Source organism: Mauremys mutica, chromosome 23, assembly GCF_020497125.1.
Source record: "Mauremys mutica isolate MM-2020 ecotype Southern chromosome 23, ASM2049712v1, whole genome shotgun sequence".
Lineage (NCBI taxonomy): Eukaryota > Metazoa > Chordata > Testudines > Geoemydidae > Mauremys > Mauremys mutica.
Genome location: NC_059094.1, coordinates 21,483,019 through 21,500,053, shown reverse-complemented (window position 1 = coordinate 21,500,053; position 17,035 = coordinate 21,483,019). Strand labels below are relative to the sequence as shown.

At 44.8% G+C, this 17,035-nt stretch overlaps 1 protein-coding gene across 1 annotated transcript in view; it reads left to right on the top strand.

Moving 5' to 3' along the window:
• Positions 1 to 7,948: 7,948 nt before the first annotated feature.
• The window catches only part of LOC123355544 (rhomboid-related protein 2-like), a 45,053-nt gene continuing 35,966 nt past the window's right edge, over positions 7,949 to 17,035 (top strand). Inside the window, exons 1-3 of the mRNA XM_044998141.1 lie at positions 7,949 to 8,180; positions 12,337 to 12,494; positions 14,994 to 15,106. Coding sequence (XP_044854076.1) covers positions 7,971 to 8,180; positions 12,337 to 12,494; positions 14,994 to 15,106 — 481 coding nt within the window. The 5' untranslated portion in view covers positions 7,949 to 7,970. The remainder of the gene's footprint in view (positions 8,181 to 12,336; positions 12,495 to 14,993; positions 15,107 to 17,035) is intronic.

The window sequence follows — 17,035 nt, the reverse complement described above, 5'->3', positions numbered from 1 at the left end:
CAATGGCTGATGGGAGAGGGAGGCTGGAGAACACTACATCTCCTTTGCAATACAAGGTAGAAAGGCTAATGTGGGGAACCCTGGGATTTCTCCCCCTAGAAGGGAATGTGGTCCTCATCCTCAGAGGCATTGACTATGGGATTTGGGGATGGAGAGATAAGGGTGGGGGAATAAGGATGCCTGGAAAGCATGAAGGATTTGGGGTTCCCAGGTTAATACGGGAAGCAGGATGGGATGCAAGGGTTTAGGGAGTGAGAGTTCCTGGTGGGAATGGGGGAGTGTCTTGGAAGATTAGGATGTGGGGGTGCCTGGGGGATTGGGAACATGGTGTGTCGAGATGGGGGAAGCAGGAGGGATAAATGGGCCTGGGGAAGGATTGGGATAGGAATTTGGGGGTGACTGGAGTGTGGGGACGATTGTTATTGGGAGGTTCGGGATGGGGAGGGCCTGGGGATATTGAGGATAAGGGTGTGGGTGCCCATGGTAGAGGAAAATGGGGTATTGGAATAGAGGGATTGGGGATGGAAGGATCTGGCAAGGATTGAGGCTTCAGCGGGGATGGGAGGGGTTGAGGTAGTTTGAGGGAAATATGCTCAGGGAAGATAGGGAAGTGGTGAGATTTGGGATTAAAGTTGCCACCTCTGAGGTACAAAAAAATCAGGACCTCTGCAATGATCCTGCGCCAGTAAAACTGGACAGCCAACAGTGTGTACTGAGCACCCCTCTGGATTTCCCAGAACACCTACCTCAAAAAAAGGGATGATCCTGGGAAAATTTAGGTAGCAACCCAATTTTGAATTAGGGATACCCGGGGTCTGATGGGAGGCATAGAATGATAGCGCTACCACTCTGTTGGTGCCCTGCAGCAGAGCTGGATTAACTCTCCTGTGGGCCTGGGGCTATTAGATTTTGTGGGGCCCCTGGGGGTTTGGAATGGGGGAGTGGGCTCAGGCAGGGGATTGGGATATGGGAGGAGGTGTAGCACCATCTTGGGGGGGGGTTCTGGGGTGAGGCCAGGGATGGGACAGGAGGTTGGGGTGCAGGAGGGGTCTCAGGGCTGGGGGAGGGGGTTGGGATGCAGGAGTGGGGGTGGCTGCTCCTGGTCAGCGGTGCAGAAGGGCTAAGGCAGGATCCCTGCCCGCCCGGGGTCCTGTTGCTCTTCTTCCCCAGACGGCCAGCGTATCCAGCCCCCATGCAGAGGGGCCAGGCCACTCTGCACGGTGTAGGCTGCCCATGCCGGCAGGCGCTGTCCTCGCAGCTCCCATTGGCTGCGGTACCCAGCCAATGGGAGCTGCAGAGCCGGCGCCGGGGGCGGGGGCAGTACGCATAGATTCCCTGAACACCCCTCGCCTAGGGGCCGGTGTCCGGCTCGCAGTGTGGAGACTCGTCGCTGGCCGGATCCAGCCTGCGGCCCCCGCTTAGCCCAAGCCCCTGGGCTGCAGCCCCTAGAGCCCCTGGGCTGAGGGGACCGAGCTCGGCTGGCGGTTGGAGGCAGTTTGGAGAGACGGGCGCGCGGCCTGGCCGTGTCATGACGAGGGCGTGTCGGAGGTTGCCCGGCCCGGGAATGCGGCTGAGGGAGGCTCCTGCTGGGGCTGCCACCGGGGCGGGCCGGGGAGCGGCTCCGGGGCTGATGCTACTCGGCAGAAGGAGGAGGGGCTGGCGCACAGACTTGGAGTCGGGAGGCGGCGGCGGCGGCGAACGAGGAGCAGCCAGGTAGGCCGGAGCGGAGTCCCGGGTCCCGGGTCAGCGTGAGGAGGGGGCGGGCCGGCGGCAGCGGTGTGGGCTCCGTGCTGGTCCTGTCTGGAAGTCGGGGCGAGTCCGTGAGCCGTGAGGTAACTTGGCGCCTTGCCCCGCACGGGGAGCCCTTGAGTGCCGCTGAGCCTCGCGGGCGGGGCTGGAATTCAACTTCGGTCACTTCACTTGGTTCAGCTTCTTGGCCTAAAACTCCCCAGAAACGCTTCCTGGGGGAAAAGCTGCCCAGGCCGTTGAGGGGACAGAGTCTCTGCCTCCGTCCAGGGCCAAGCACCAGCCTCCGGCTGGGGAGAGGCGAGTGTAGTGCGGTCATCTGGGGATTTTAGTATCCCTATAAAACCGGCTCCTGCCCAGAGATGTGCCGTGAGGCTGAAATAGCCATGTCACAGCGCTTCCAGTCTAAACATACCCTGTCAGCGTGTGCAGCCGCAGAGTGCTTGTTGAATGCAGTTAGTGGGTTTGTAATGATAATGGCTAAAAAAACTCTCAGCGTTCTAGGGTCCTGCAGTTGCTTTTGTTCAGTGCCAGTACCACAAAGACATTCCGTTGGCAATATTAAAAGAACATGTAAAACCTAGACTAGAAACCGATAACAAATGCAGCCCAGATAAACTAACAGTTGTTTTGGTGAAAGGAGATTGAGAAGTGGGTGGAGAGGGGTTTTTTATTTAAAAAAAAATTGGCCATAAAAACATCATATTTTCTTAAATGTACATTACACTGTAGACAGCGGCTTTACCACAGTGGTAGATGGACCTATCCAGTGTCTGAGAACACATTTAAAAATACTTTATGCCTAGAGTCTGTTTACCACTCATATCCCACAAGCTAGATCAAAGTCAGTACTTTGAAGTACGTTCTCTTAGGATCATATGGATACTATAATATGTCTTTTAGTAGGTCAGTAGTTGTCATTAATGCTTGGAGTTACTACTGAAGTAAAATTTCAGCTTTGGCTACGGATTGCTCTGCTGCTGGAGCACCATTTTGTTGTTTTTTAAAAAGAGGTAAGACTGAGGGTATGCGTACACTACAAAATTAAGAAGAACTCAGTAATTCTCTGCTGAAGGTTCTGTGGCACAGCAGCTTTGTTCCTTCCCCCATTGTAGGAAACTTTCCTGCGCCATTTGGCAATCACTTGTGCAGGGACCAAAGCGGCACATAGGCAAGCAGCATTGAGAGCAGGGCGGAAGTCACAAGCATGGAGTAGGTGTACCCTTGTTTCCCTGCTTGCCCTTAGCGGTGAGATGTCTGCTAGAATGACCCCTGCCTGTGGAAAAGTCGGGGAGAATTTTAGATCTTTTTCCATAGACTGCTGCACCACAAGCCTTGCAGAGAGTGTGTGCTCTTTTCCCCATGTGGAGCAACCTCTCCCCGCAACACTCACCATGCCTTGGCTGTTCATGGAGATGTGTGCCTGGCTATGGTCAGTGAAAAAGTGATTGCAATGTTGCAAAAGGTGAATTTAACTGAAATATTACAATAGTGTGCATGAATTTAACAATCCCGCTTCTGTGCATTGTCCCCTGTACTTCACCAGATGTGGCCGTCAGGAACACCCCACGCACCCCTTCCAAGCTTCTCCACCAGATAAGAAAGTGCCCAAGATGCAACAAAGAAGACATGTTCTGGGAGGTATTGCAGGGCTCCAATGCAGAAAAAAGGGAACATAAGGAGTGCTGGGAAGCCGAACGGCAGGACAGAAAAGAGAATCAAGCGTTTAAGGACGCAACTGAGAGGATGATTAAAGTAATGGAGGAGCAAATGTAGATGCTACAATTCTTAAGTGCTGTAGACAGAGCAGATCAGTCCCTCTTTCACTTCACCCCCTTGGACAACTTTCACAATGATAACTGGACTTGCACACAGTTGTGAAATTCTGTCTTTCCCTGGTTCCTCCTTTCCCATGAGGTGTTTGCATGTGCTGTTTCTTGTTCAATAAAATCAAAGTTCTTTAACAGTGAATCACCTTCCCCCCCCCCCCCCCACAAATTGAGATTGCAGGCACTACCAATACATGCACAGACATTGTTATCGTTGTCTTACAGGAATATAAGGCTCAAAATGACACCATTGTGTCCTAGGAAAACTAGCACCTGTGACAGAGAGATACAATATTGGTGCTCATTGACAAAGTGCTGCCTCAAAGTCTCCCTGATTCGAAGTGCCCCCCTCTGGGTTCCTCTGACAGCCCTGGTATCTGCCTGCTCAAAATCAGCAGCCAAGCGGTCTGTTTCAGCACTCCATCCCTGAGCAAACCTTTCACCCTTAGCTTCACAGAGATTATACAACATACAACACGTGGCTATGTCCATGTGAATATTATCCTCATTAAGGTCGAGCCTGCCATAAAGGCATTGCCAGCGTGCCTTTAATCTGCCAAGTGCACATTCAGCTGTCATCCGGCACCTACTCAGCCTGTTGTTGAAACCATTCCTTACTGCTGTCCAGGTGTTCCGTGTAAGGTTTCATGAGCCACGACTTAGGGTGATGTTGAGATGTTGAATATCTCGTTTGGAAAGAAAGTCCCCTGCTTGTAGCTTTCTGTATAGGCCTGTGTTCCTGAAGCTACACCTTCCCAGACCACCCCGTGTTGATGTCAGTGAAACGCCGTCGGTGATCCACAAGCGCCTGCAACACCATGGAAAAGTACTCTTTCCTATTGATGTACTCTGTCGCAAGGTAGTCTGGTGCCAAAATTGGAATATATATGCCATCTTCTGCCCCATCACAATTAGGGAACGCCATTTCTGCAAGCCATCCACTATTTCACGTACATTTCCCAGCGTCACAGTCCTCCGTAACAGCATGCGACTAATTGCCCTGCACACTTACATTAACACAGCCCCAGCGATCAATTCTCCACTCCAAATTGATTCATGACCGACTGGTAGCGGTCTGGAGTTGCCAGCTTCCACACAGGGATTGCCATATGCTTCTGTACCAAGAGGGCAGCTCTCATCCTGGTGTCCTTGTGCCGCAGGTCTGGGGCAAGTGCCACACACAGTCCCAGGAAGGTGGCTTTCTGCATCCAAAAGTTCTGTAGCCATTATTTTTCATTCCACACCTTCATGATGATGCAATCCCACAATTCAGTGCTTGTTTCCTGAGCCCAAAAATGACAGTCTACCCTATGCAGCTGTAGCAATCGAAAGTTGCTCCAATCCATGTCATGCAGAAGGTCAGGCATCTGCAAGTCTTCTTCAGCTAGGAACTTGATTAACTGCACTGCCATCCACAATGTCTTCATGACAGTTAACAGAGCATAAGAGAGCAGTGCAGGACCCATCCCTTCCCACAAAGATGCCGGGGTGCACAGCAGAGAATGGCTGTTGCAAAAATGCCACGAAAGAAAGCCAGAAGTCCATGGATTGCTGGGACACAAAGCAATGCATCACGGGACATTTAGCCTGGTCCTAAGATGTGCCACGATCATAGAATCATAGAATATTAGGATTGGAAGAGACCTCAGGAGGTCATCTAGTCCAATCCCCTGCTCAAAGCAGGACCAACACCAGCTAAATCATCCCAGCCAGGGCTTTGTCAAGCCGGGCCTTAAAAACCTTTAAGAATGGAGATTCCACCACCTCCCTAGGTAACCCATTCCAGTGCTTCACCACCCTCCTAGTGAAATAGTGTTTCCTAATATTCAACCTAGACCTTCCCCACTGCAACTTGAGACCATTGCTTCTTGTTCTGTCATCGGCCACCACTGAAAATAGATGAGCTCCATCCTCTTTGGAACCCTCCTTCAGGCAGTTGAAGGCTATCAAATCCCCCCTCACTATTCTTTTCTGCAGACTAAGTAACCCCAGTTCCCTCAGCCTCTCCTCGTAAGTCATGTACCCCAGCCCCCTAATCATTTTCGTTGCCCTCCGCTGGACTCTCTTCAATTTGTCCACATCCATTCTGTATTGGGGGGACCAAAACTGGACGCAGTACTCCAGGTGTGGCCTCACCAGTTCCAAAAAGAAGGGAATAATCACTTCCCTCGAACTGCTGGCAATATTCCTACTAGTAAAGCCCAATATGCCGTTGGCCTTCTTGGCAACAAGGGCACACTGCTGACTCATATCCAGCTTCTCATCCACTGTAATCCCCAGGTCCTTTTCTGCAGAACTGCTGCTTAGCCACTTGGTCCCAAGCCTGTAGCAGTGCATGGGATTCTTCCTTCCTAAGTGCAGGACTCTGCACTTGTCCTTGTTGAACTTCATCAGATTTCTTTTGGCCCAGCCCTCCCAATTTGTCTAGGTCACTCTGGACCCTATCCCTACCTTCCAGCATATCTACCTCTCCCCCCAGTTTAGTGTCATCTGCGAACTTGCTGAGGGTGCAATTCATCACATCATCCAGATCATTAATAAAGATGTTGAACAAAACCGGCCCCAGGACTGATCCCTGGGGCACTCCCCTTGATACTGGCTGCCAGCTAGACATCGAGCCTTTGATCACTACCCGTTGAGCCCAACAATTTAGCCAGCTTTCTATCCACCTAATAGTCCATTCATCCAATGCATACTTCTTTCACTTGCTGGCAAGAATACTGTGGGAGACCATATCAAAAGCTTTGCTAAAGTCAAGATATATCACATCCACCGTTTTCTCCATATCCACAGAACCAGTTATCTCATCATAGAAGGCAATCAGGTTGGCCAGGCATGACTTGCCAGTGGTGAATTCATTCACCTTCCTCTCTGCCTTCCCACAACACCTAGCGACAGAAGGTGTCAAGCTGGACTGTAGGATAGGTACCCACAGTGCAATGCTTACATTGTCGATGGTACCCTCATTGTGGATGCGATCTGCTGACCAAGGGAGCAAGTGTGAACATGAGATTCCGATTTTTATTATGTCGACATGGTTGTTGCCATCACTTTTGTCAACAAAAATTAGTAGTGTAGACATGGCCTAGGTCAGAGACTTTCTAGTAAAGAGTGTGTAATTGATGTTTCTGTTGTTGTGCTTTGATCTAGTGCTTGTCTTTAATAGTAGAAAAAAACAAAGATAAACAATTACTTTCTGGAACATTATTTTCATGTGATTGGTTTCTTTTTGGATCAAGGTGAGGACAAAAATATTTGCAAAATCAGGGACAGCTGAGAAGCATGTCTGAGGGAAATTGTATTAAACACTTCTGTCTGCAAGTTACGCTGAATTACAACTAAATAAAGGGACACTCAACTTTTTACCTACTATTGTTACAAATAACACTTAAAATGGCTGTCTAAAAGATTATAGAGATATTTCCTTTTTAAAGTTCATTTACATTGTGCATCTGACAGCACATTTGTACAATCATTTTTACCGTTCCCCACCTCTCCTTTGTGTGTCTTTCACAGATCAACTGGAGAGGAATATTTTGTAACTAAAACCACAAAATTGACAGAGATACTTGGGGGATGGGTGTAGCACAGAAACAATGTTAGTGTATTTTAATTGACTACATTTCAAGGTGACTGTCTCCATTTAAGCAATCTAGCTGATAGAAAAGAAATCTACAGAGTATATCTGAAAAACAGAAAGGGCCAGACCTACACTGACAGAACCTAGGTTGTGGGACTCCAGAGACCCCAGTAGTGACAGTAGCTGACGACAGTCCCCAGCAGTGGTCTGGACCTGGCTGGTATAGCATACAGGGGGAGAGACTTGATTCAGTGCATTTCCAGGCAATATCCTTTGAAGCCATAAATAAAGCTGCTTCCGTTTCACCCTATGAATCCCAAATGGAAGGGGTCAGGGATACTGCCTCCAAAGCTGTAGAGGATGCAAATTGCTGCTACTTTTGCATATGGTTTGAGGTAATTGAATGGGTCATTAAAGAGTTCATGATGGTTTTCCCTCCCCTAAAAATAGGGATTTTTAGCCATGTAGTCCTATCCAAAGTCAATTTTTAGTTAGTTGTATTGTGCTTACCTTACATTCCTCTGTAATATTACCTGGAAGCAAGAGTCTTCAGTTCTGTCTTAATTGTTGTGTAGTGTTGCTTTGTGCTGTTAGACAATAGGTGGAGTGATTGATAAAGTTTGTAAAGTGCTTTGGAGAACCTTTCTGGATGAAAGGTGATGTGTAAGTTTGTCATCATAGTGCTAGAGATTATTCTTATAAAATTTACCAGTCATCTGAATGTTGTGCTGATTGTGTGTAAAATAGTAACCTGTATGTCTGATGGAACAGGTTTTTGCAATTCCTAAGTATTTGGCCTTTTCCGAGTAAGTAATATGGAGATGGAGAGGATGAACACGGATACGTCTGGTGAGGAGGAAGAAAAGGAAAACAATGAAAGAAACTCTAGAGTTTGTACTAGCTGTGACAAGATCCATGAGTCCATTTCCAAATGGATGCTTCCTGAAAATGCCAGAGGAACCTACCTGGAAAGAGCAAACTGTATCCCTCCTCCTCTCTTCATCATTTCGATTAGTATAGCTGAGGTAAGAGTTCTTACCTGGTAACATTGTAAATGTTTGCACTTGTCTTTCATTGAATGCTATTATTTTACAGGAACAACAGTCAAACTGGAGTTTAGATTATACAAATTGCAGTTGTTTCACTTTAGAGTCACGGGGTTCTTGTCTGTTGTTCAGCACTGGAGTTTGCATGTGATCATAAAACATACGGAGTTGAGCATTTTTAACTTCTTGATTATCTTCCATTTAGTAACTTCTTTCTCATTCATTGCACATATGAAGTCCATATTATACATATTGTACCATTATAATACCCTATTTTTCAGTTCCTTGTAAGTCTGGCAAATTTTAACCATGCAGGCTGAAATCTTCCATCTCTGATTTCTGTTTTCATGTTGAATTTTTTAAAATATTTGAGCAAAAATGGTTCAGCATCAGAATGAGCTTAGTGGAGAAATAAAACTATTTTGCAGGGCACAGTCCAGAAGTGTCCTAACCCTATGAAAACCCACACTCATTTGGCCAGTTTAAGAGCCTCTTAAAGTTGCTTACTGGCACATGCGCAGCAGAACTTGTTTTACACTTGGTGATTACGTTTCTTAAAATCCTAAACTGAACTGCATGTGCTCTACTAGAGTTCTTTTAAGGGGTCAGCAAGCATGTGGACAAGGGTATCCAGTGGATATAGTGTACTTAAATTTTCAGAAAGCCTTCACAAGGTCCCTCACCAAAGACTTTTAAGCAAAGTAAGCTATCATGAGATAAGAGGGTAAGGTCCTCTCATGGATGGGTAACTGGTTAAAAAATAAGGAAATAAAGGGTAGGAATAAATGGTCACTTTTCAGAATGGAGAGAGGTAAATAGTGGTGTCCCCCAGGGGTCTGTACTGGGCCCAGTCCTATTCAATATATTTATAAATGATCTGGAAAAAGGGGTAAACAGTGAGGTGGCAAAATTTGCAGATGATACAAAATTGCTCAAGATAGTTAAGTCCCAGGCATACTGCGAAGAGCTACAAAAGGATCTCTCAAAGTGAGTTGCCTAGGCAACAAAATGGTAGATGAAATTCAGTGTTGATAAATGTAAAATATGCACATTGGAAAATATAATCCCAACTATACATATAAAATTATGGGGGTCTAAATTGGCTGTTACCACTCAAGAAAGAGATCTTGGGGTCATTGTGGATAGTTCTCTGAAAACATCCACTCAGTGTGCAGCAGCAGTCAAAAAAGTGAACAGAATGTTGGGAATCATTAAGAAACGGATAAATAAGACAGAAAATATCATATTGCCTCTATATAAATCCATGTTACATTCACATCTTGAATATTGTGTGCAGATGTAATCACCCCATCTCAAAAAAGATATATTGGAATTGGAAAAGGTTCAGAAAAAGGGCAACAAAAATTATTAGGAGTATGGAACGGCTGCCATATGAGGACAGATTAATAAAACTGGGACTTTTCAGCTTGGAAAAGAGATGACTAAGGGGGGATATGATGGAGCTCTATAAAATCATGACTGATGTGGCGAAAGTAAATAAGGAAGTGTTATTTACTCCTCCTCATAACACAAGAACTAGGGGTCACCAAATGAAATTAATAGGCAGCAGGTTTAAAACAAACAAAAGGAAGTATTTTTTTACACAGTGTACAGTCAACCTGTGGAACTCCTTGCCAGAGGATGTTGTGAAGGCCAAAAAAGAACTAGATAAGTTCATGGAGGATAGGTCCATCAGTAGCTATTAGCCAGGATGGACAGGGATGGTGTTCCTAGCCTCTGTTTGCCAGAAGCTGGGAATGGATCACTTGATGATTTCTTGCTCTGTTCATTCCCCTTGGGGCACCTGGCAATGGCCATTGTTGCAAGACAAGATACTGGGCTAGATGGACCTTTGGTCTGACCCAGTATGGCTGTTCTTATGTTCCCAAATTTGATGACCTCGCTGTCCTCCCAGTCAAAATATCCTTTGGCCGAGGGAAGATGCAACTAGGCTGTGAGCCCAGGAGTTTTAGTCTTGCCTCTTCCGCTGATTGGTTATTAATTGTCCACTTCTCAGTCTTTATCCAGCAAGACCTCATATCCCTAGCAAGTATTATTCCCCCATTTTATATGTGAAGTAACTAAGGATCTAAGGCTTTGGCTACACTTACACTTCAAAGCGCTGCCGCGGCAGCGCTTTGAAGCGCTAAGTGTAGTCAAAGCACCAGCGCTGGGAGAAAACTCTCCCAGCGCTGTCCGTACTCCACATCCCTGTGGGAAATAACGGACAGCGCTGGGAGCGCGGCTCCCAGCGCTGGGGCTCTGACTACACTGGCGCTTTGTAGCGCCGCAATTTGCAGCACTGCAGAGGGTGTGTTTTCACACCCTGTTGCATGCGCTGCAAATTTGTAAGTGTAGCCAAGCCCTTAGACATTTCACAAGCTCACTTCTGGCAGAATTGCTGATAAAATAGAGATCTCTGTGGCAGACTCCAATTTCAGCCACTTAATCCAATTGTCTCACTGAAAGTGTAGGCCAAATTGTTTTTTGGTTATGAAGTCCTGCATACCCAGTGCCTGGAAAAGAACCAGGAATCCTGACTTCTTGTTCTGTGGTCTAGCAAATATATGATGGAATTTCTTCATTTTTTTCAATTTTCTTTTTTTAAAGTCCAGTGTTTGTAATGTTATTTCCTGTGTGAAAAGAATGTTTGAGGTGGAAAACCAGGCATTTGAACATTAGGCAATGCTAGGACTGAGGTCGCCTGTGCAATCTTAACTCTGTCCCTTTGTGCATATTGATCAGGTTTCAGTTTCTAGTTACATTATCACAAACTTCTTGTTCTACAGTACAGTAACTCCTCACTTAACGTTGTAGTTATGTTCCTGAAAAATGCTACTTTAAGCGAAACGATATTAAGCTAATCCAATTTCCCCATAAAGAATTAATATAAATGTGGGGGTTAAGGTTGAGATAAAAAATTTTTGTCAAACAAAAGACTATATTTTATATAATATATATACACAGTATAAGTTTTAAACAAACAATTTAATACTATACACAGCAATGATGATTGTGAAGCTTGGCTGAGGTGGTGAAGTCAGAGGGTGGAAGAGGGTGGGATATTTCCCAGGGAATGCCTTACTGCGATAAATAGATGAACTAGCTCTCCTAACACATTGTTGTTAATGTAGCCTCACACTCTCCACGGCAGCAACAAATGGAGGGAGTGGAAACAGCATGGCAGAGAGAGACAGAGACACACACCATGTGTGTGAGAGAGAGACGCGCGTTGCCCCTTTAAGTATGCTGACTCCACTCTAAGTACATTGCCTTTTTAAGTAGATCAGCAAGTTGAGACAGCAGCTGCTGCCAGCAAGCTCCCTCTGTCCTGGTGTCGTCCCCCTCCCCTTGCTCTGGAGATAAGATACAGGAGTGGGGGGAGGGAGACACCCTGATATTAGCACCCCTCTTCCCCATCCCCCCTCTGCCATAGCAAGCAGGAGGCTCCTGGGAGCAGCTCCAAGGCAGAGGGCAGGAGAAGCACAGGACAGTTTCGGGAGGGACAGCTGAGCTGCACAGCAAATTGATAGCCTGCTGGGTGGCTGCCGGACAGGGAATTTAGGGAAGCAGGGAGCTGATGGGGTGCTGCCAGTCCAATCTGGTTCCAAGCCCCCTCCATGCTAGCTCCAACGGACTGCTCTTTCTGCAAGCAGTGGCCAAGCAGGTGGCTACCAAACAACATTATAAGGGAGCATTGCGCAACTTTACAACAGCATGTTCTCTAATTGATCAGCAACGAAACAACGTTAACTAGGACGACTTTGTGAGGAGTTACTGTACTGCTCTATCATTCAGAACTTGATTCAGCAGAATACTCAGGCATATCCTTAAAATCCATTGAAGTCAGTGGGATTAAAGAACATGCACAGTGGCAAGAACCCCTTTAAATCTGGTATTTCCTAATTTGCGTGCTTGCTTTTGCATCTCTACCCTTGTTGTTTTCCAGTGTGTGTTCTGACTATTACACACATAGTTGTATGTTAGTGAAATTATGCATTTCTGTATATAGAAGGTTTGAAATCTGCCATGAGACAATTATATATCAAGGATTTTGGTTTATTGGTGGAAAATTATTTATATTTCATAATTCCAAATCGTTGTAGAAGTTGTTAAAGTCTCTCATTGTTTCCAGCTGGCTGTATTCATTTATTATGCTGTTTGGAAGCCCCAGAAACAGTGGATCACGCTGGATACAGGTGTCTGGAACAGTCCCTTTATTTATAGGCCTGACAAGAGGGAAGAAGGCTTGGAGATTCATTTTCAATATATAGCTGAGTGGGGCAATGCTGGGTAAGCAATGTTAACAATGGACCCTACACAACAGTCAACCTGTGGAACTCTTTGCCAGAGGATGGTTGTGAAGGCTAAGACTATAACAAGGTCAAACAAGAACGAGATAAGTTCATGGAGGAAAGGTCCATCAATGGCTATTAGCCAGGATGGGCAAGGATAGTGTCCCTAGCCTCTGTTTGCCAGAAGCTGGGAATGGGCAACAGGAAGGATCACTTGTTGATTACTTGTTCTGTTCATTCCCTCTGAAGTACCTGGCATTGGCCATTTTGGAAGACAGGATACAGGCTTGATGGATCTTTGGTCTGACCCAGTCTGGCCATTCTTATGTTCTAAACAGGTTTTTCAGAGAAGCCAAAGGGAGTTAGGTGTCATTCCATTAGGTTCCTCTGAAAATCTCAGTCTATGTTCCAAAATTAATGTATTCATTTAGGAAAATGGAAGATTTTACCATGTAAGATTTATAAAGATCATGTGGTCAGGACCCTAGTCTTAAGACTTGTCTGCAGGATGATGCTTCTGGGCACCGTACTGGTGCAGTAGGATCTGCATCATGGTAGGCTGTCCCCTTTAAAGGTAGTGGTGCTTCGTTGTGAGCCCACCCCAGTCACATGGCATGGGCCCTTATAATATTTTGGGAGGTTTTGATATAGACTAAGACATAAGAAATAAGAGGTATTTGTAGAGAGGAAGCAGTCCCAGGAATAAATAATGTTGGGAGAAATTTTATTACTGTTTCTTCTTAAGGGCCTTGGATACAGGAGCCTTGCAGCAATGGGCAGACGACAAAGGCTCCTCCTCTCACCCAACCAACTGGGGTTATGAGGTGGAAGAAGGGGACTAGTATGCTGCCATCTTCCCTGAGAACCAGGGCAGTACAGACAGACAAGGAGAGGCACTGCCTGCTGCACGCCTACTGATGCCTGATGACTAACTGGGGTAAGGGGCCAGCTGAAAGTTGATAAGGCCCTACAGCTGTCCCAAATTATAAACCCCAGCGCAAAAGGATGATGAGATGGAAGGCTGCAGTTTTAAACGAGAGAAAACGTTGAAAATATCACCCAGCCTTGGGAGGAGGGCTGGGACCAATCCTGAACTGCGCCAAAACAGTCTATAGGGACTCTTAACATGGACCCACAGGAGACATGAACTTCAACACAGAAAGTGGAGTTACATGCTGTAGAAAAGTTAATAAATCAGACTCGCCACAAAGGTTATATTTGGAGCGGTTTACCAGTCTAGGTAATTAATATGAAATGAAAAACCAGGAGTATTGGTGCTGGAGGCGAATGAACCTGCAGGGCCACAAACAGGGCCATGATTCAAGGGCTAGTGCCCCCAATGATCAGGGTCAGTAATGAACAAGAGTTCCAAACTAATTGAACTGCCAGCCAACCCACTTTTCCTGCGAGCAGCTTGAGGTGTCACTCTTTATACCCCATTCCAAAATCTGCCACTACATCCATACCGATGTTCTATTTTGTCGATGATCAGTACAAAAGTCGGAAGTATAAGATAGCGTGGCTGTAGTATAGTTTTTAATCCTACCTGAAAAGGTACAAAGAAGGGCAACAAAAATTATTTAAAGGCAAGGAACAGCTTCCTATATGAGGAGAGATTAAACGAGACTGGAACTCGTCAGCTTTGAAAAGAGATTGACTAAGGGGAGTCATCAAGATAGATGTCTAAAATATAATGCGTAGTGTGGATAAAGTGAATAAGGAAATGTTATTTTACTCTCCTTACACATAACACAAGAACTAGAGGTCACCACCATAAAATTATTAGGCAGCAGCTTAAAAACAAACATAAGAAAGTACTGCTCTTCACCCAATGTGCAATCAATCTGTGAGAACTCATTAGCTAGGGTCCAGAATTACAACTGGGTTCAAAAAAGAATTAAATACTTCCATGGAGGACAATTGTCCATCAATGATTATTAGCCAAGGAGGTCAAGGCTGGCAACCCCATTCTTTGAGTGTCCCTAGAACTCTGACGGCCAGAAGCTGGGACGGCATGACAGGGGATGGATCAACTTGATAATTGTCTTTTGAACTGTTCATTCCTTCTGATGCATCTGGCACTGGCCTGTCATAAGACAGGATACTGGGCTAGATGGACCACGGGTCTGACCCAGTATGGCCATGTTTTACCTTTTTTTTTTTTGGAGACCTGTTCTTCATAATCTGTAATCCAGTTCTGCCTTTCCACCAGAGTGCCTTACTCTGATTTATATGCAGACTGGCCTTCCAGATCCAAATGCATAGCCCTGACTCTACCCCCTAAAAAGTAAGGCTTACTGATTTTGAGTTATTTGAGTATATAATTTATAACAGCTTTTATTTTGTCTTTTAAAAAGTTATTTTGGCTGTAGAAATAAAGCATGCCCCAGGATGCTAGGGTTCCGTTTTATTATGTATTAGCTATAGTTTGAGAAAACTTTAAATGTTTGTTAATTAAAATTTTGATTTTCAATTATCAACATGTTTTTCCTTGCAGCATTCAACACATTTTAGGAAATCTCTTTCTGCAACTTATTTTGGGGATCCCCTTAGAAATGGTTCATAAAGGGCATCGGGTTAGTCTGGTGTATCTCGCAGGAGTGATTGGAGGTCAGTGTGTAATGGGAAATGGGTAAGCTTAAATGAAGAACTGTCTGTATCAGAAAATCAATGTATATTATTGCCACATCTCCTTTCCTGAACAGGACAATCAAAGTTGTTGGTATACTGGATTGTGTAACATAACCAGTTCTCTTGGTGCAGAGAATGTCTGGACTCCAAACTTTTACCATAATAACATACTAGAAAACAACCCTATGTTCCACTCTACTCCACTCAGGTGTTTCTTTCAACTTTATAGCCATTCTCCCTTCCAATTTTTTAACACTCTAATTCATCCATACAGAAATATAAATTCATACCAAGTGTTAGTGGGCAGTATTTTAAAATTAACATCTTTGAAATGGATAAGTAAATTGAATTAATTCTCAATGGAAATAGTAAACTGCTTTTATTGTTCTGCATTCTAAAGTCTCCAGTTTATGGACTCTAGAAAAATAGGCACAGATATTGTTCCTGTAAAAGCACATCTTGAAGTTGGTTATTGTTGCCGTCTTCAGTCGGTTAATTCTGTTAGGCCTGGGCTACACTAGCAGGGGGGTTCAAACTAAGATACGCAACTTCAGCTACACTATTTGCGTAGCTGAAGTTGAAATATCTTAGTTTGACTTACCTGGCTGTCCTCACGGCGGTGAGTCGACTGGTGCGGCTGCCCCATCAACACTGCTTACTCCTCCTGCCGAGGTGGAGTACGGGCGTCAATTAGCGGACTGATTTATCGCATCCAGACGAGACGCAATAAATCGATCCCCAATACATCCAACACTACCTGCCAATCCGGCAGGTAGTATAGACGTACCCTTAGAATTAACATAGCTTCTGTTAATTCTAAATAAAATAAAATGAAAGAAGCAACAACATTGTTCCTCTGTAATCTTACTCCATCACCAAGAAAACAAGACTTGTCTCCTCCCTACTGCTTCTAATTCTAGGTATAATGCTTGGTTACCACTTCTGGTGCTTGTTTTAATACTTCCCTATTAAGGCTGCTAAAATCCTGTTGAATGATAAGACATGCATATTAACAGATTTATAAATATAACTTTTTATTGACAAGTTTCTACTGATGAAAGGTAGAACAGTTCCTTTCTCAGAGGACATTATAAAATGTTGAGTATAAGGGTTTAGTCTGATGGCAGTTATTGCAAAAATTCTCAAACCTCTGTATTCTCATGCATTCAGATGGAACTGCATTCTGAGTTTTATCATATCCTCAAAGCATAGCTTCAGCTGGGAGATCATCGTACAATTGCAGTGTCCATTAAGAGGCCATTCATAGGTCTGGAGCAATGTTCCCTCTAATTTTTCCATTCATGTGCGGAATTAATTTTGTTATGTGCAGCACCAATATTGAGGTAATGTCTGGATGTATGCCACCGGTAGAAACAAAACACTTTATCTATCTATCTATCTATCTATCTATCTATCTGTAAAGGGGACTGTAAAGATTTCCTGGAATCTGACATTTAGGGCCAAACCCTCAGCTGGTGTACAGCAGCGACGAAGTCAGTGGGACTACTTCTATTTACACCAGCTGAGGATTTGACCCTTCAAGTGTATCGTATTAGAACGGCTTCCTTATCACTATTGCAGATGCACAGACTGAAGTCTTATGCACATAACAGGCTTTTCTGAAGAGCAAAAAAAAATGAAATCCTATAATGTGCGACCCATATTTCAGGTTGCGGTTCCCTTTGCTCAGAATTTAATCTGGTGGCTGGCAGTGCAAAGCTGAACCTAAAGTGAGATTCCTCACCCAAATGAAATGAAAACTGTTTGATGTCTTGATGGTATTTTTCTTTGGTTAAAGGTAGTAATGTGTGGTATTTCATGGTTTTGTATAAATCTTGGTTCAGGATGTAGATCAGACTCAATAAAGTATATATTTTTGGCAGATAAAATACTGCTTATCCCCATAAA